This window comes from Schistocerca serialis, chromosome 3, assembly GCF_023864345.2.
Source record: "Schistocerca serialis cubense isolate TAMUIC-IGC-003099 chromosome 3, iqSchSeri2.2, whole genome shotgun sequence".
In the NCBI taxonomy this organism is placed as follows: domain Eukaryota; kingdom Metazoa; phylum Arthropoda; class Insecta; order Orthoptera; family Acrididae; genus Schistocerca; species Schistocerca serialis.
This window is the reverse complement of record NC_064640.1, coordinates 205,722,485-205,742,184: the sequence shown is the minus strand read 5'-3', so window position 1 is coordinate 205,742,184 and position 19,700 is coordinate 205,722,485. Positions and strand designations below refer to the sequence as shown.

The 19,700-nt window shown below is 39.8% G+C and overlaps 1 protein-coding gene and 1 pseudogene across 5 annotated transcripts in view; one reads left to right on the top strand and one right to left on the bottom strand.

Moving 5' to 3' along the window:
* The window catches only part of LOC126469922 (membrane-associated tyrosine- and threonine-specific cdc2-inhibitory kinase), a 177,821-nt gene that overhangs the window by 101,128 nt on the left and 56,993 nt on the right, over positions 1-19,700 (bottom strand). For 4 of the 5 annotated variants that reach the window (XM_050097315.1, XM_050097318.1, XM_050097316.1 and 1 more), the window contains exon 5: positions 10,604-10,726. The exons of the other annotated variant lie outside the window; for it this stretch is intronic. In XM_050097315.1, coding sequence (XP_049953272.1) covers positions 10,604-10,726 — 123 coding nt within the window. The remainder of the gene's footprint in view (positions 1-10,603; positions 10,727-19,700) is intronic. 5 annotated transcript variants of the gene reach the window in all.
* On the top strand, positions 18,530-18,647 carry LOC126472134 (5S ribosomal RNA; annotated as a pseudogene).

The following is a 19,700-nucleotide window of genomic DNA, read 5'->3' as shown; positions in this document are numbered from 1 at the left end:
GTATCAATTTACAGTCACTTATCTTTGACACCTTCCTGTACACCGCAGCATCATCAGTCAACAACCACAGATTGCTGCCCACCCTGTCTGCCCAATCATTTATGTATATAGAAAACAGCAATGGTCCTATCACATTTCCCAAGGGCACTTCTCATGAACACTCACAGTCGAGAACGACATACTGGATTCTATTACTTAAGAAGTCCTCGAGTCAGTACATATCTGGGAGCCTATTCCATATGCATGTACCTCCTTTAACAGTTTGCAGCGGGGTACAGTGTCTAGTACTTTTCAGAAATCTAGGAATATGGACTACCTGTTGCCCTTCACCCGTAGTTCACAGTTTATCATTTATTTATGATGTACAAGTTGCAGTTGGTCATCTGAAGACTCATCGGAACTATATTTTAAACCTAAATGATAGTTACAGAAATGTGAATAAAACTCACTGCCCTATACTAGGTAGTTCTGCTCCTAGTAAATGTTTGCAATCAGTGATGATGTGTTTTTGAAGAGTGGGCTTCCCCAGGGTCAGCCAGATCAAGAAACACATGACCTGAGCAAATTTAGTCTGCCTGTCGCTATTCTAATGGAGAACTGGCAACACTGTAGCATACACTCGGCAACTCTGCGAGTGTCAATTTGATTCCTGGTTTGGGTAAGAATTAACTTGGTAAATTCGCTAATATTTTCTTGTCACTTAGATTAAATAGTCTGAATCATTCTTACTTAAGGGATGAGAAAGCGGAAGAAAATTTATGGTTTTGAGTACAGAAAGCTCATTCCAACAGAAACTGCAGCTTACTTCGTCATTTATGTTGTGAATTCTCCATCTTAGCCATCAATGGGGCAAAAAGAGAGTGCTGTTTGACACAGCTGTATGCTAGTGTAGCGGTAAAATATTTGCCCTTCAAGTTGAAGAGTGCATTAGTTTTCAGTTCTAATCTTGCAGGAGACAAAGATTTTTAAATCTTCTGTGAAAGAGCCACTACCAGGAAGATTGACAGTCAGTAAAGAAATCCTAAGATAACTTCTCCCCCATAATTTTGGTCACTACCTTGATTCTGTACCCTGTAGAGCTACATGTGAAAAACTTGCTGCAGTGCACACTCGTTTGTGCCTGCTTTTTCTGCTTCTGTTAATTGTATTGACTTAATTGTGCCACTGAATGAATGGGTAACTGGATTTTATTATATATCTACCCCTACTGCCACATTTGCATATTTTTGTGGTAGTCCTGTACTGCTGCCTCAGTATTACTGTGGACTGAACATAGTGACAGACTGTTCTGATGCTCGAAGTGCGTACTGACCTGCTAATTCATGACAATTTGGGATACATTAATTTCTTAAGATTTTTCCATAACATTATCATGATAATGTCATAATTAATTTGTATTAGTACAGGGTATACTGAATAGCAGTGTTTCTTTACTTTACTGAACACAGCAGATAAATGTAAGATTATTTCCACCAGCAGCAACATAGTCTCTCAACATTATCTAAAACAGTCTCACTATTTTTGAACAGTTTACTGATTTCATGTCTATAGACAATAGATGTTGGTAGTACTTGCACACCAACACACACCAGCATGCTATGTCTTAAAATTATCCTGTACAAAAAGAACACTCTGCTATGTACACCAAAAGCCTGAGCTCACTGGGTAAGTGATGCTTGTAACTTCCAACATAAATTAAATGAACTGGGGACATTATCTCCAATAAATGGATACTGCAATAAAAACCTATCAAGAGCTATGAAGTTCAGCAATGCTAAGGCATATACAGGAACAGGAAAACAACACACTGTCGCTCCCTTACCTTACACGAAAGGTGTCAGTGACTACCTGATTAAGGTGCTGTGCTGAGAAAAATCTAGCTGATATTTCAAAGTTACTGAAATCTACTGATGTCCACAAAGAATTCCACAGATGCTCATAATGCTGCCGGTGTTTACAAACTAACAGGGTTTGTGTCAAAAGTTTCAAGAAATATTTTTTGAAGTTATTTATTGTTTTTCAATGCAGAAAATCTTAAAAATCTTCCAAGTACATTCCTTCTGTACCACTGCCACCACTCTGCCCAGTCTGCACTGGCTTCCCAGAAGGTGTCATCTCTAACCACCTCGAGGTGGCGCGTCAAAACCTCTTGTACCTCCTCTGAGAATCCATCACAGTCTCTCTTAATGCTTCTTTTAGTTTTGAAAACAAAAACTATTCCTGTGGTACCGAGTCAGGGCTGTACAGTTACCAAAGTAACGTCGCCACACCATTCCCGGCAAGAAACTCACTCGACGAGGGCAGTACGGTTTGGTGCACTGTCATTCAGTGTCTTTCCTGACCAGTTTCATCCTGTTCCACATCTGGGTGAGGACTTGTCCTTTAGGCACAAATTCTCTGTGAATCACATGTTTAGAGTAAGAAAAGACAATGAGCATTTCCTTAACCTCCTTCAGGTGAGGTGAGGTGAGTTTTGTGTGTGGCACTTCTTGATTGGATACTGAACAAGAAAATCCACTTCTCGTTATTCACCACTAATCTCTCAAAAAAAATCAGGGTCAGTTTTGCAACACTTCAACAACTTGTGACACTTCAGCATGATGATTTGCACACATACTCCCTCCTGCTCACCTATCAGCACTTTTTGGACCATCTCTGTACTCTCCTTTCTCATCCCTAATCTGTCTCTTGAAATGCAATGAACATTCAATTTCAGCACACTGCAATCCTCTGCTATCATTCTTACACACAGTTGTTGATCCCCATTCGAAACATCTAGCACTTTCCTCGCCTTTTTCTGTGTCTGCAACTTCAACAGACGCGTGAAATGCTCGTCGTTGTCGATGTTTTGTTGGCCCTCCCAGAACATCTCGTGCCCGTCTCAAGTTCTCGACTGGGGCTCAGATTCCTCCTGGAAGGTTTCCCCATATCGGATCGGTCGGGTCAGAGGCCAATTTTACATATATAACGCATTGAGTATCACTGCTCTATTAACCACTGCATCTCAAATACGTCACCGAAACACAGAGGCACAAAATGCGTCCTCACTCTGTCCCTACCCAGAGGCGACAGAGTCGAGTTGCATTTGTTAGCTGAGACTCCTCACCACTGCTCCAACCGAAAACTGTGGTGGTGTACCCCTTACGGTTTGCCAGAGAATTTTATTTTTGAAACTTTTGGGACAAATCTTGCAGGTGCGATTGTGATGGTGTTGACATCAGCGAAACTGCGACACCAACTAGCAGTCGGATGTCAGAGCGGGGCATTGTGTGGCACTGAGGAAACAGAAAATTAGCAATAGCTGAACACCAACTGGACTGTAGCTGACCCATCGATTTCCAGGAAGGCCACTTGCTTGCCCGGCAGTCATAGATACAGCAGTAGACAAAAAGAATGGCTAATGAAATAATTAAATGCCTAAAAAGCATTAATAGGTACTAGTATGACTACAAGTTGCCTAGAAGTCTGCATGTGTTTGCCACATAGCAGTTTCATGAGACCCAGGTTCACCAACATAAACAAGTACCCACAAGAGACCTTGCATGTGCCATCAACATTCCTTGCCACCCCTCCAAATGCATCTCGGCTTTGACAGTTCAATCACATTCTGACATTTCTGGTATCTAGGGAGATGCATCACCAGAAACCGGCGTTTAGTCACCCTGGAGAGGACCTCCGCAAGGATTGCCAAAACTTGTTTTAAAGTGGCTTTTCTGTTCCGAGTTGGTGGGCTAATGACCAAAGGGATTTTATTCAAACCATGTAATGAACCATGAAATAATTAAATTGGCAGGTATCACACAAGTAGACACCTAATTTTCGACAATGTTCAGTAAGAGAAATTTTACTCTATATTTATGACTAGTCCTGATGCAAGACTTTATTGTTTTCACAATTTTGGCATCTTGTGTGTCAAGGTAAACTGTGTAGTTCAGATGACTACAATACCAATTTGTTCATATTGCATGTGGTATTGTTCATGGTTACTACGATATCAGCTAGTCAATTGAAATCTGTCAACTCCCAGAAATAACTGGGTGTAAAAAGTTTTGGAGATATGAAATGGTACAATCATATTAGCTTAGTCACAGATAAAACAGGCAGCAGGCTTCCATTTGTTGGTTGGGCATTGGGAAACTGCAGTCTACTGAGGGAATTGATCACAAAACAGTTGTGACATCCATCCTAACATATTCCTCAAGTGATTAGAACCATACCGAATACATCTAATAGGAGATACTGAATGTATGCAATGAATGGCACCATGGATCATCAGAGGTTTGGTTGACACATAAAAGAGCATTGTGGAGATGCCAAAAAACCTGAACTGGCAGATGCTTAAATACACATGGCAACTATCCTACAAAAGCCTACTTCCAAAATTTCAAGAACCAGTTTCAAGTGAGGAATCTAGCAATATACTACATTTTCCTATGTACTGCTCCTGTATGGACTGCAGACAAAAGATTAGACTAATAAATGAATACACAGAAGCATTTAAGTAGTCATTCTTGCTGCAATTCACATGTGTGTATGATACTGAGGGAAGTGCTTTCTTTATGTACATCACAGCAGTTTGCAGACTATGGATGTAGCTGTACATGACAGGAGAAAGGAGAGAGTGAAACATGGTGCTGGCATGTAAATCTTGAATAGCACAAAGCATGCTGCTGAGTTACACGCAAATGTATGGATAGACCAATCAAAAATGACCATTAACCCTTTGACTGATATAGCTGTATTAAAGGGTGCCACCGATATTGTCATCCTCCCCCCCCATGTTATTGTGACCCCACATGTCATGACACTGGCGGCTTCTGACCCACAGCTGTTGTTGCAACACTGTAGGGAGCTCCTGTACTACATTGCCTTACTTTTGTTAAATACTGAATATTCTGACAGAAGACTGGGTTGTGGCACTTCACAAGCATTAAATAATAAAAACATATCAGCTGTTATTTTCTGCAACCTACCTAACACACGTAACTGAGTGAATCACAGTATTCTCCTAAATAAATTGAAATTTTATGAGATTGATTGTATAGCCAATCAATGGATGTCATATCTAACTAAAAGAATGGAGCAAGCTTTACTTAGTAATTCAACCTATACACACTGGAGACATAATTTTGGCTGGGGAGAAATCGTATATGGGGTTTCCCAAGACTCCATCTTAAGTCCACTATTGTTCCTCATATATGTAAACGATCTTCCATCTAACATACAACAAGCAGAACTAGTTATTTTTGCAGATCACACTAGTATTGTAATCAATCCAAGCATGTATACAGAAACAGAAGAAATGCTAAAGTTAAAAGCATCAGTGACAGGTTTTAAGAAAATGGTCTCAGCCTTAATTTTAAAAAGGCACAATATATTTAGTTTTGTGCATCTAGAGGAAACAATAAATAGGGTGGAAATTTAAGAATTCTTAAGCAGTCATATTTCTAAGCATTTAAACTGGAAAAAGCACAGTTTGGAAGTCCTAAACCAACTTAGTTCAGCCACATTTCCATTTATTGCATATCTTGAGTAGAGACAAATCAGAAATCAGTAGGTTGAAATTTTTGCATATTTTCATTCAACAATGTCACATGGAATAATGTTCTGGGGTAACTTATTTTTAAGAAAGAAAGTCTTCATTGCTCGAAAATGTGCTGTAAGAATAATATGTGGTGCTCACCCATGATCATCTCACAGATATCTGTTTAAGGAGTTGGGCATTGTAACTATTGCTTCACAGTATACTGGGTGTACATAAAGTCTGGGAACACTTTCAATTATTTATTGCACAAGAACCGAACATTGTACAGATATCATGCATATGTCATTCTGAAGAGAAACCCTGAAAGTTATTTCTTTTTTTTCATGTATACCACCACAGCATAGTTTGGTAATTTGCCATTAGTCAGCGCTAGTCGCAAACACGGCTAGTTCAAGTGCGGAGCGAGCTTTCTGTGTGTTGGAGTTCGACAAAAACGAGTGTGCTACAGCTGTTCAACGGATGTTTAGAACCAAGTACAGTAAGCAACCATCAACAAGGAAGGCCATTTACCACTGGCACACCAAATTTATTATGATGGTTTGCTTGTGCCCGACAAAGAGAAGCGGACGTCCCAGTGTGAGTGAAGTGAATATGGAGCACGTACAAGAGACATTCATAAGGAGTCCAAAGAAATCGGTACATCATGCATCCTGTGAACTCTAAATGGCTCCAATGATAGTGTGGAAACTCTTCGACAGAAGCAGCCTATGAAACCATTCTAACTGGAGCTACAGCAGGAGCTCAATGACGACAAACAGAAGCGTTTTGAGTTTTGTTCGGAGTTGCAACAACTGGATGAGAATGGGAATGGCATTGTTGATCGCTTATTTTTAGCAACGAAGCCACTTTTTACACTAATGAGAAAGTGAACAGGCATAACTGTCTAATCTGGGGTACAAAGCATCCACGTGAATGCACTGAATTTGAACGCGATTCCCAAAGGTAAATGTTTTTTGTACCTTGTCATGTCGAAAACCGTATGAACCATTCTTCTTTGCCGAGAGCACTATCACTGGATATTCCTACTTTGACATGTTGCCACAATAGCTGATGCCTCAAATGCAATTGGACTCTCCGTTCATCTTTCAGCAGGATGGGGCTCCACCCCATTTTCATCGTGAAGTTCGTGGGTACCTGAACACGGAGCTGCCACATCGATGGATCGGCTGTGCTACAGATGGGGACAGCTGTTTCATGAAATGGCCTCCACGATCACCAGATCTCACTCCATGTGACTTTTTTCTGTGGGGACACATTAAAGATCTGGTGTTATGTACCGCCTCTAGCATGTGATGTAGCAGAGCTCCAGGAGAGAATACAGAAAGCGACAGCCAATTAGATTACTGTATTGACATCTGCCAGGTTACTCATGGTCTGCATATCAAATGGTTGCTGTAAAAAAAACTTCCAGAGTTTCTCTTCAAAATGCAACATGTATGACATCTGTACAATGTTTAGTTCTTGTGCAATAAATAATTGAAAGTGTTCCCGGACTTTATGCACACCCTGTATTTATCCCTCATGAAATTTGTTGTAAATAATCCACTGCAGTTCTAAAGAAACAATGATGTACATAATTACGATACCAGAAGGAAAAATGACATTCATTACTCCACATTAAGGTTGTCTTTAGCTCAGAAAGGGGGTGCACAATGCTACAACAAAAATCTTTTATCACTTACCCAGTGATATAAATTGTCTGACTGACAGAATAGTAAAATTTCAAAACAAACTGAGAAACGTTCTCCTTAACAACTCCTCCTTTCCCACAGAAGAATTTCTATAACTGTAATGTGTAAAAGGTGGTGGGAAGGTATTGCTAATTCACATCTGTGTATTAAAAAACTTATAAATGTTCAGCACATAGCCATACTTCCAAATTAATTTGCAATGCGAATGTAAAATGACTCACTCCATACAATTACAGTTTATAGTGCAAAATGATCCATGGAACATGAAACCAACCAACCAGTACACAAGTAGTGATCATAACTCTAGCCTTTCATCATAGGTCACACTATAGGGCAACAAAAAACCAGTGCTAACCATGGTATGCAGCAAGCATGTCTGTAGCAGTCAAAGAGTTAACATCCTCTGAGTCCACAAGACACTATGCAGAGTGTTTGGAATTTAACCAGGAATGCTGGTACGAAGTCTGGGAATTTCAAACTTCATGGCAGTACCTCTACTCCAAAAGCCAGCCAAATACTAGTGATGAAAAATAAATAAATAAATAAAATCAAACATGCTACTCCAAGTTGTACACCACCACACAAGCTTGTGTTAATGTTATGGAGATATAAAATTAAAAATTTAAAGAAAGTAACCATCCTAGAATAATACTGAAACAATTCTGTCTGATATGAAAAACAACAAAAGAAAAGTAAATACAGATTTCATATGAGTAAAAAAGTAAACCAAACATACATTTAAATCTGGCAATTACCTCAATCATTTTATCAAGTTATTGGTATGTTTTAAAATTTTCAAATATTTCCAAATTTCAGTGATATAACAGTAAAATTTACTACTGGAGGGAAGTTTGAGGGGGGGCAAAAATTGTAGAGGGAGACCAAGAGATGAATACAGTAAGCAGATTCAGAAGGATGAAAGTTGCAGTAGTTATTTGGAGACAGGAGATTGCACACGACAGAGTAGCATAGAGATATGCATCAAACCGGTCTTCAGACTGAAGACGACGACGACCGTGACAACAACACACAATGGTAAAAAAAAAAAAAAGACGAAACTGTTCTAAAAGCAATATTGTAGTGAAGAAAATAAAGGAGATAGTGTGATAGCTAAAAATACATATTCCCAATGGTAATTTTTTGAAATTGTGTATTATTAAAAATTGCATTATAAATGTCAATGTAGAAAAATAAAAGTCAAATGGTAGTTATCTACAACTATACTCTGCAAGCCACCTTACAGTAAATGATGGAGGGTACTTTGTGTATCACTATCATTTGCCCCATTTCCTGCCCCTATCATGAATGGTGAGTTGTCATTGAATTATTAATTAATGCGTTTTGAAACTTGAGATTTTGCTGCCAATATACAAGGCCATAACAACACTAGGTCATACCACACACATGTGAGTCGTGATGATGAGCAAAGTGCAAGATGAAGACACAGGAAAACTGATGGAGTAAGGATGAAGAGTTGTGACAATGACAAACTGATGATGGTACACAAAAAAGGTCATTTGAGAAAATGGACAAAAATTTCATGAGCATAATGTAAGATAAAATAATCACTGAGAAAGTATAAATGAGTTTCAGTAATCAAGGTGTATATGCGGATGAGGGAGGGGGGGCGGGGGGGTGGAATCCCGGATTTTTTCACAGTTAAAAAAAACTTTCTCCCTGATGAAAATACACTTTTTCCATGTTAAGCGACAGTACACTTTTCCTCAGAACTGTAAAACTCATCAGTCCTTTGAACGGTTATGGTTTTATACACTGGCGTAGAATTCCCCGGCACTTTAGAAAACAAAATTTGGGGGGAAAAAAAACATGTTTTGGAAAGATGTCTGATGTGCAGCAAGAATGTACACAGCATATTTCCGTATTACGAAAGTATAAATTTGAATTCCACTAAACACCTCATGTCACTTTCTGAAGCATTGAAATCAAGATTGGGTTGCACTTTTGTACGCCAGTCATAGCTCATGTCACATGATCTCGCCAGCCTATGACAGCGGCTATTCAGAGCATAGGACATGTGATGCAGTTAGCCAATAGCAGCATCACTGTTAAGTAGCGAGAACACACAAATAGGAAAAGTTAATGCTTTAAATTAATATACGTAGTGATGCTACAAGAAAAGGAAAGTTTCACATATAATATTGGTCTCCAAGTTTAATAAGCTTGAAGAGAAGCTAAGCTTTCACATATAATGTTGATCTTCCTGGCACGTGTTACTCTTAAAGGTACATCACACAAATGTGCCAGTAAAATTTTTAACGACGACATAAATGTCTTATCTGCTGGGCTCGAAATTATTCTAAATTGTCATCCTCAAAGAGTTGATTTTTAAATAAGAGTCAAACACTCTGTGATTTAAAAAATTCATCGTACATTCTCGCAGCTAGCTCATCTTGCTAAAAGGAAATTTACTCTGAAACTAATGCTTTTCAAATGACCATTCGCAGTATTTTCCCCACGACCTGTTAGAAATAGGTTTGTTTCAGCAGTTGCCAGAGAGCACCAGATAATAGGCTTCACTGCGCTTGCGCATCTATGACAACGTAGGAAGCCCATATGTTCGTATGTGTAAAACATTAGAAAATCTCACATTATGTCATAAAAGAAACAAGACTTCAGAGGATACTCCAAGAGCACCGGAATTTCGTGAACCATACAAAAATGCATAATTCGGCTTAAAGTGGACATTCATAAGTCCAGAGTCGGATGTGAATTTCATACCAATACTGTATTTATCTCATGTTTGGTTCTTTATTATGGAATAATGCGATATGTGCTAGAAGATGAAAACGTGCACTTTAAATGCAGTGAACAGTTTAAACTAGCCAATTGTGTCCAATTAAACACTTCGTTTCAAATAAATGGACTGCCTCAGTAGAAAAGATTAATAAAAGCCAAATTTCTTTAGCAAACTGACAAAAATTACTTCATTGTTTTGCAAGGCGATTAATGCTCGACTGTCAGAAAGGTGGAAATAAAATAAAATGTGAAAATAATAACTTATTTTAGCCTTCCGTAATTATGTGAATGTATTTTAATTCACTTGATAGCTCCGGTCACAGGAATCCTGTTTTGTTTTCATTTGACGTGAGAGCAATACACGAAGAGGAAACAGCAAAATCACTAAACATAAACACGAGTCACGTAGAGACTACCCGCCTCCACGCTACAACTCAAACTGCTCTGTCCATCAGCCCCGGGTCTACAATATTTCCGAACCGGGGCAATACTAGATAGTGCGCTGGATGCTAGGCATTTTGTGAAACAAGGTCATTTTCCTCAGCAATATGAATTTAGCGCCCCCTCCCACAATCTGGGGTACATAAATATTATAATATGGTATAAATACCTGGGATAAGTCAATAAGATGGCCAAAATCGCCTATTTTCCAACATCCTGTAGAACTTCTCATTATATTTTCAAGTTTGATGTCAATGTGTAGTAAATCATTGTCATGCAGGTGTTTCAAACCCTGTAATGGAATGCACATTAGTAATGTAGACAAAAGATACTATTCTCACAAATATAACACAAAACCCTTTGCAGTAATCAACTACAATGTTCACCTTAAACTTATTTATTTTTGGAGAATAAGTGATTTTAGGACATTGAATCAATGAGGGTTTGCCAGATGTATTTTGTGAACCATCCATAACTAACTTTTTTCACAGCTAATGTGTAATGTCATACTTGTGTTCATTATGTGACAACAGAATAATGTTTAGAGGAATTCTCCTAAGAGGCTACAAATCAGCCAACAGAAACAATTTGCAAGACTAAGTATTTTACAGAAGGCACTAGGAGGGTCTGATTGAACTTCAGCCATCCAGTTCAAATGAAGCAGAATCATTTGCATAAGAGTTTATCACAAACAGCTTTCATACAAATAAATTTTCTGGGCTTCTTATCTAACTAATTACTCCTCCGCAAATCGGCACTCTTCAGACATTTCATACATCTCAGCAGAAAGATCAGTATGCACCAACTAGTCTAGCACTGACAAAAAAAGGATGCAGAACTTTTGTAACATACTGTTTTACAAGATGTGTCAAAATTCTCCTCCAAATAAACTTGGGGGAAGACGGGTTGTCTGCTGCACGATGGTGAGCGACTGACCCACTGGTTCTTGAGTCAGTGACCATGTACGTCAATATGGATTACTGTCGAAAAGCTATAGTGGAAAGTGTGAGTGTGTGTGTGTGTGTGTGTGTGTGTGTGTGTGTGTGGGGGGGGGGGGGGGGGGGGGGGCAGTAGTTTTTGTTGTCAAAGATACTTCTTTTTTCAATTTTTTTTTTCTCCAAAATTAACATCAGCCTACAAATATGATACAATGCTGCAGTTTGGTACAGATTTTGCAGAAAAAGTTGTGTAAAGGAAGCAGTTTTGTGGAATTGCACTTAAATAAATAGAGTGCCTTTTTCCGATTTCAAAGAAATCTTACATGTAACTTACATAGGAGAAAGAAATACTTTCTGCAGATAATGAAGCAGGCAATCTACCAGACAATTTGTCTCTTTTTTTTTTTAATACTCAATTTGGGCAACTATAAATACATCACTATTATTATTGCGGGTTGACAGAGAATGTCTACCTGTCGCTTTTCAAATGAAAATATGATGTTCATGGAATATGTGCACCTTTATCACGTAAATTTTGAGTTCAGGAAGTTGTTTATTTTAGTTTAGTTCGAAATCCTGGTTGGAATATCAACAGTATTACGAAAAGGACAGATTGCTACTTACCATAAAGATGGCATGTTGAGTTGCAAACAGGCACAACGAGAAGGCTGTTACACATTCTGCTTTCAGCCAAAGACTTCTTCAGAAAAGAAAACACACACACACACACACACACACACACACACACACAACCAAGGACTCCTTACACACACATGACCACTATCTCAGCCCGTAGTGGATTTTAATGATCAAGTGAAATTTGCAACTTGATGGAGCACTTCTTGGTAGGGAGAATGAAACATATTATCTTCAATGGAAAGTCATTGATATATGTAGACGTAACCATGTGGTTCCTAGGGAAGTGCAGCTCATGTGACCTGGCTGTTATCATCAATAGTAATGTCAGATTTTTTGCAGATAATGGAGTTACCTATAATGAAGTACTGTCTGACAAAGGCAGCACAAATATTCAGTCAGAGCTTGATAAGGTTTCAAAGTCACAACTGAAATCACAAATACCTGGGTCTACCAATCTGTAAGGATATGAAATGAATTATCATATATGCTCAGTCACAGGTGAAGCAACTGGCAGACTCCAGTACACTGATAGGGTATTAGGAAAATATAATCAGTATACAAAAGAGAATGCTTACGAAATATCTGTGTGACCCATCCCAGAATATTGTTCAAGTGTGTGGGACCCAAACCAAACAGAACTAACAACAGATACTGAATGTATTCAAAGAAGGGCAGTAAGTATGGTCACATGTTTGCTAGACCCAGAAGAAAGCATAACAGAGATACTGAAGAATATGAGAATGAGATTTTCACTCTGCAGTGGAGTGTGCGCTGATATGAAACTTCCTGGCAGATTAAAACTGTGTGCCGGACCGAGAAGTTTCATATCAGCGCACACTCCGTTGCAGAGTGAAAATCTCATCCTGGAAACATCCCCCAGGCTCTGGCTAGGCCATGTCTCCACAACATCCTTTCTTTCAGGAGTGCTAGTCCTGCAAGGTTCGCAGGAGAGCTTCTGTAAAGTTTGGAAGGTAGGAGATGAGGTACTGGCAGAAGTAAAGCTGTGACGACGGGGCGTGAGTCATGCTTTGGTAGCTCAGATGGTAGAGCACTTGCCCGCGAAAGGCAAAGGTCCCGAGTTCAAGTCTCGGTCCGGCACACAGTTTTAATCTGCCAGGAAGTTTCACTGAAGAATACAAACTGACAAAATCTTTAAGGTGAATTCACATTATGCTGTGGAAATCTACTGGCAGAATTTCAAGAACCAGCTTTAAGTGTGAAATCTAAGAGAGCTGTGACAAAAACTTTTAGCTGCTCTTAACCTGGAAGTCTGATGGCAATTGGATTGTTTCAGTTTGAAAGAGCATTATTTTTTAACCTTGGAGTGTGTGCGCACCAGTGCCCCCATCATTGGATTTCAAACCATGGTGCGAACAGTGATTGATGACACTGGCAATGCAGAGCCCAACACAGTGCAAGGTGGATCTGTCGTGCCATGATTTTTGTGCCACAATTTATTATGACTACAAAAAGAAGTTAACTGCAGAAGAATGGTATTCTTCTCTGGTTTTTGCTGTCCTTTCTAGGGTCACTATTGCAAACTGCTTTTGTGAATTTCCAAGGGGTTTGGGGTCTCTTGAAGATGAAACCTGTGCCAATTGCCCAGCAACAGCAGTGACCCAAGAAAACATTGACACCGAAGAAAATGATCAAAGACAATCCTCATCTCACATTTTGTGACATTATAGGGACATTAAATATTGGACTGACCGCGGAAGAGACCATCAGTCACAATCATTTATGCCTAACTGAAAGATGTGACCTTTGGGTGCCACACTCCCTGATAGAAGACCAAAAATATGTTAAGACTGGATTAGTGTCACTTTATGCTTGAAAACTTTTACAAAGGGTGGTCCAAAGACACTTACAATATTGTCACAGGTGATGAAACACGGGTGTACCATTAAGATCCTGATAACAAGAGGCAATCTTCAGTATGGTGCTTTCGGGGTAAGGAGCCACCTATGAAAGTTCGGAGCTCTGGAAAGAAGATGGTGGCCACTTTCTTAACCAAGATGGGTCATCTCACTTCTATGACCTTGGACACCGGCCGCACAGTCTGTGGTATGTGACAGTGTCTGAAAAAAGTCATTGCAACAGATAGGTCACAGCATCCAAAGTCAAAGTGTGAGCACCTTCTTCTGCATCATGAAAATGCCAGAGCAATGGACATCTTGGAGAAGGAAGATGTGCGAGTGTTACAGCACACAATGTATTCACATGACCTGGCTTGGTGCGACTTCTTCCTGCTACCACAGACAAAGGAAAGAATCTGTGGCCAGCATTTTTCTTCCGATGAAGAGGCTATTACGAGGGCAGTTCAATAAGTAATGCACCACATTTTTTTTCTGAAACAGGGGTTCTTTTATTCAGCATTGAAATACACCAGGTTATTCCCCAATCTTTTAGCTACACAACACTATTTTTCAACGTAATCTCCATTCAATGCTACGGCCTTACGCCACCTTGAAATGAGGGCCTGTATGCCTGCACGGTACCATTCCACTGGTCGATGTCGGAGCCAACGCCGTACTGCATCAATAACTTCTTCATCATCCGCGTAGTGCCTCCCACGGATTGCGTCCTTCATTGGGCCAAACATATGGAAATCTGATGGTGCGAGATCGGGGCTGTAGGGTGCATGAGGAAGAACAGTCCACTGAAGTTTTGTGAGCTCCTCTCAGGTGCGAAGACTTGTGTGAGGTCTTGCGTTGTCATGAACAAGGAGAAGTTCCTTCAGATTTTTGTGCCTACGAACACGCTGGAGTCATTTCTTCAATTTCTGAAGAGTAGCACAATACACTTCAGAGTTGATCGTTTGACCATGGGGAAGGACATCGAACAGAATAACCCCTTCAGCGTCCCAGAAGACTGTAACCATGACTTTACCGGCTGAGGGTATGGCTTTAAACTTTTTCTTGGTAGGGGAGTGGGTGTGGCGCCACTCCATTGATTGCCGTTTTGTTTCAGGTTCGAAGTGATGAACCCATGTTTCATCGCCTGTAACAATCTTTGACAAGAAATTGTCACCCTGAGCCACATGACGAGCAAGCAATTCCGCACAGATGGTTCTCCTTTGCTCTTTATGGTGTTCGGTTAGACAACGAGGGACCCAGCGGGAACAAACCTTTGAATATCCCAACTGGTGAACAATTGTGACAGCACTACCAACAGAGATGTCAAGTTGAGCACTGAGTTGTTTGATGGTGATCCGTCGATCATCTCGAACGAGTGTGTTCGCACGCTCCGCCATTGCAGGAGTCACAGCCGTGCACGGCCGGCCTGCACGCGGGAGATCAGACAGACTTGCTTGACCTTGCGGCGATGATGACACACGCTTTGTTTTGTCCACTGCCAGATCACCGTAGACATTCTGCAAGCGCCTATGAATATTTGAGATGCCCTGGTTTTCCGCCAAAAGAAACTCTATCACTGCCCATTGTTTGCAATGCACATCCGTTACAGACGCCATTTTAACAGCTCCGTACAGCGCTGCCACTTGTCTGAAGTCAATGAAACTATACGAGACGAAGCGGGAATGTTTGAAAATATTCCACAAGAAATTTCCGGTTTTTTCAACCAAAATTGGCCGAGAAAAAAAATGTGTTGCATTACTTATCGAACTGCCCTTGTAATTCATACAACAGTGCCCTAAATGACTTCTCTAAGGAGTCAATAAAGAATATTAGACTGAGCCAGTTTTGAAGTGGTTTCGAAGGATGGAAAAAATTTACATTTGTTCAAAAAACTTGAGAACTTTGTCCACAAAATTTTTCTACACTTAACTTTTACTTATTATGCATGGTATCCTTCAAAATACTCTCCTTCACAATTGATACAACACTCCCAGCACCATTTCCATTTCCGGGAGAAGTCTCAGTACACCTCTTGCTGGATTGCGCAAAGTGTTGTCTGTGAATTTTCTTTTACCTCGTCTATCATTGCAAATCTTCATCCTTTGAATGGGGTTTTCAACTTTGTAAACAGAAAAGTCTGCAGTGGCTAGGCCTGGAGAGTATGGAGGATGAGGCAGCACAGTGACTTCATTTTTTTTGTGCAATAGTCATGCACCAACATGGATGAATGAATGTGTGGGTGCATTATCGTGAATTGTCTTGCCACATTTCAGGCCATTTCCTTCTCACATTTTCTCGCAGGCATCGCAACAGATGCTGATAGTACCAGCGATTAACAGTTTGTCCCTGTGACATGAATTCAGGGTGAACTAATCATTCAAAGTCAAAGGAAACTATCCGCATAGCTTTGACATTTGATCTGACCTGACTTGGTCTTGGAGAACTTGTCCTAACGCATTGTGAAGATTGAACCTTGATATCAACATCATAACCATAGACCGACATTTCATCACCAGTTATGATTCTCTTAAGGAACATGTCTTTATCTGCACAACCCAAAAGCTCTTCACAGTCTGTGAGGCGAAGGCCTTTCTCGTCTTGACTCATGAGCTCTGGGACGAACTTGGCGGCAACATGATGCATTCCAAGAGGCTGTGTCAACATTTCATTTCATTACCAAATCCTACTAAAATGTTGTTCTGCAATCTCTCGGACAGTCAGTCTTCAACTGGTACACACAATTTCGCTGACGTTTCAGACATGATCATCATCTGTAGATGTTGAAGAGCATTCTCAACAAAGGTCATTTTTAACTTCTGTCAGCCAATTTTAAACAATGTAAAACATTCATAACACCGAGTACAGTTTAAGCACTCTTTACCGTAAACCTCTTGCATCATATGGTGTGCTACTCAATACAGCACCGAACAATAACTAACGGGCATACAACACAAACTCCAGACAGTTACACATTAAACACAGGAGTGTCCAGGGATACCAACCGCATTTTGCTCCAACACACCATTGGTGTGAAATAACGAATGTTCCGGAAGTTTTTGAACAGACTTTGTATAAGTGCTTGTGGAGAGTATTTTGAAACGTGTAACAGCAATATTGCAAATAAAAACAAATTTCTGAATTTCTGCTAAAAACTTTTGGGATAACCCTGTAGGAATATACTACAACCCCATATGCATCACTCCCTAAGGGATCATGAAGACAAGATCAGACTATGGAATGGGAATAGGATCTAGTAAAGTCCTCTTTACATTGGAGCAAATAGAAGGAAACACAAGTGGATGAGCATTCACAGATTATTCGCCAGCTTGCACAACCATCTGGTTGTATCTGAACAACCAATTACATTACAGGGAATGGAAGAGAACATAAGATGATGATGATGTGTTCATTGCTTTTTGGTATTAATAATCGGCACACAGTATACAACACTACATAACGCAAAACTCAGATATTCAAAAAATATTATTTTGCACAGAAGTGTGCCGTTTTTGAGAAAATGTGCAAAATGGTGTAGGAAAGGAAGAATTTAGGTGTCTTAGTTTCTTATGTTAACATGAAATCCATGGAGGTAGTGCACTTAACACTGACTTCCAGCAACAGAAAATAGCAATATTCCAAAACTTTGCACAAATGGCAGTCAACGCTTTTTGCTTCCAAGAAATGTCTGCAGAAAGATGTTGTACAACAACATACTAGAGGACACAACATAGTGTAAGACTGAGAAATGACACATTCTTACTTTGGTCCCATGGGAGGACAAATTGGCGGAGTTTCTTGAACATCTTAACGCCATTCGTGAAAATGTCACATTTAACACGGAATGGGAAATGAATGGCAGTCTACCATTTTTGGCTGTATTAGTTCAGCTTTTAGGGCACTGTCTGTACTGCAAGCCCACCCAGACTGATTAATACTTTCAGGCGTATAGTTGCCACCATCCCTAGCAAACTATAACCATCCTTAAAACTTTAGCACAAAGGGTCCATATAGAGTGTGTCCCTGACAGTCTAACTGAACAACTGTATGAGTTCTTCAGTAAAAACGCATACACAAAATATCATATTAAGAGAGCTCTGCAAACAAAAATAACAGACCATCTGCAAGAACAGCAAGAGGAAAGAGATGTAAAGTCCACAGCCTTTCTACCCTATGTCGGAAATGTTCTGTCAAATTTTGGAAAAACAATGAAGAAATATAAAATGAATGTGATATTCTTCCCATCGGACAAGATGGCAGTCTTTGTAGTATCTGTGAAAGATGACCTGCTTTTATGAAAAGTGGGTATACATGAAACTCCTTGGGAGGGTGCCACGAGGTACATAGGGCAAACAATGCACACTGTTCAAGAACAGTGCATTGAACATCAGCAACACACCCATCTTCTACAGCCATAGAAATCTGCAGTCACTGAACACTGTATTTCCAGTGATCACTCCATGGATTATGGGAAAGTCAAGATACTGGTCTAAGCCTTGTCTTACAGGAATTCGGTGATCGAGGAATCTTCATGAAAACTACTCATTTCACAACTGCACTCTCAGAGAAATAATTGTTCTGAATCTTCACTACCTGGCATTTCAAAACAATTCATACATTTTAATAATAAATCACATAATTTGCAAGCACTGTAGATTTGCAGATGACAATGGCCTTGCCACAGTGGATACACCAGTTCCCATCAGATCACCGAAGTCAAGCACTGTCGGACGTGGCCGGCACTTGGATGGGTGACCATCCAGGCCGCCATGCGCTGTTGCCATTTTTCAGCGTTGTGATGCCAATTGAGGAGCTACTTGACCAAACAGTAGTGGCTCTGGTAAAAACCGTAAAGACTGGGAGAGCAGTATGCCCCTCATATCCACATTCTCAGCTGAGGATGACATTGCTGTCGGATGATCCCGTTGGGCCACTTGTGGCCTGAAGACGGAGTGTGGATTTGCTGACTCTGCACTTGCTTTGTTTTACTATTTGACACGAAGTTTTATGTAAGACAATCTTGTTGCAGCCAGTTATCTCCGACACAATGCACGTTTACTCGATAGCATTGTGTCATCTGATTTAAATTCTGCAACAACTCATCTTGAACATGGCTGTAAGGTTATAAGCTGAAATATTGGAAGAAGAAATACTATCCCAGATGCGCACCCAAAAGATGATGGAATAACCACTTATTTGCCTCTTTTTATAAATCGGACATAATAATTCATCAAGTTTTTCTGGTAAAAATATAAACATTATCCACTGTCATATTCAACAAATGTTAGAAAACAAAAATGTTTATTTGCAATGTTAAAAGTCAGTGTTCTTTGTGGGTGGGAGAGAGAAACAGCAACACATGAGACGCATATCTGGACTGTATGATCACATAAGATCAGAAAAATATTTTATGGCAATCACAGAACAGAAACTTTAAAAAGAGAGAAAACATTTTTTTCTGCAACTGTCTCACTATTATAATGGTGTGGTATAATATTCTATATACATGCAATGTGCATCAAATCAACAATGACCATATTTAGTATCTTGTACCAGTTGACAAATTCAACACTTTTCAAGTGGAGAACTTTTGTCCAGAAATGCAAGGTTTAGATACTATGGGAGTCAAAATTTTAAAATGGTGGCATCCAAAGTCACTAACATGTTTCCAAGTTCACATATGATCATAAATCACAGACACAGGTATAGGTACAGGTACAGGTACAGTGTTACAGGCTAGGATAACCACTGACAACATTACTAGGCTTATCAGTTGTCTACTGGATTGAACAATCTACTGTTTCTAAGAAATGTTTTGCTTATTGTACTGAATGTG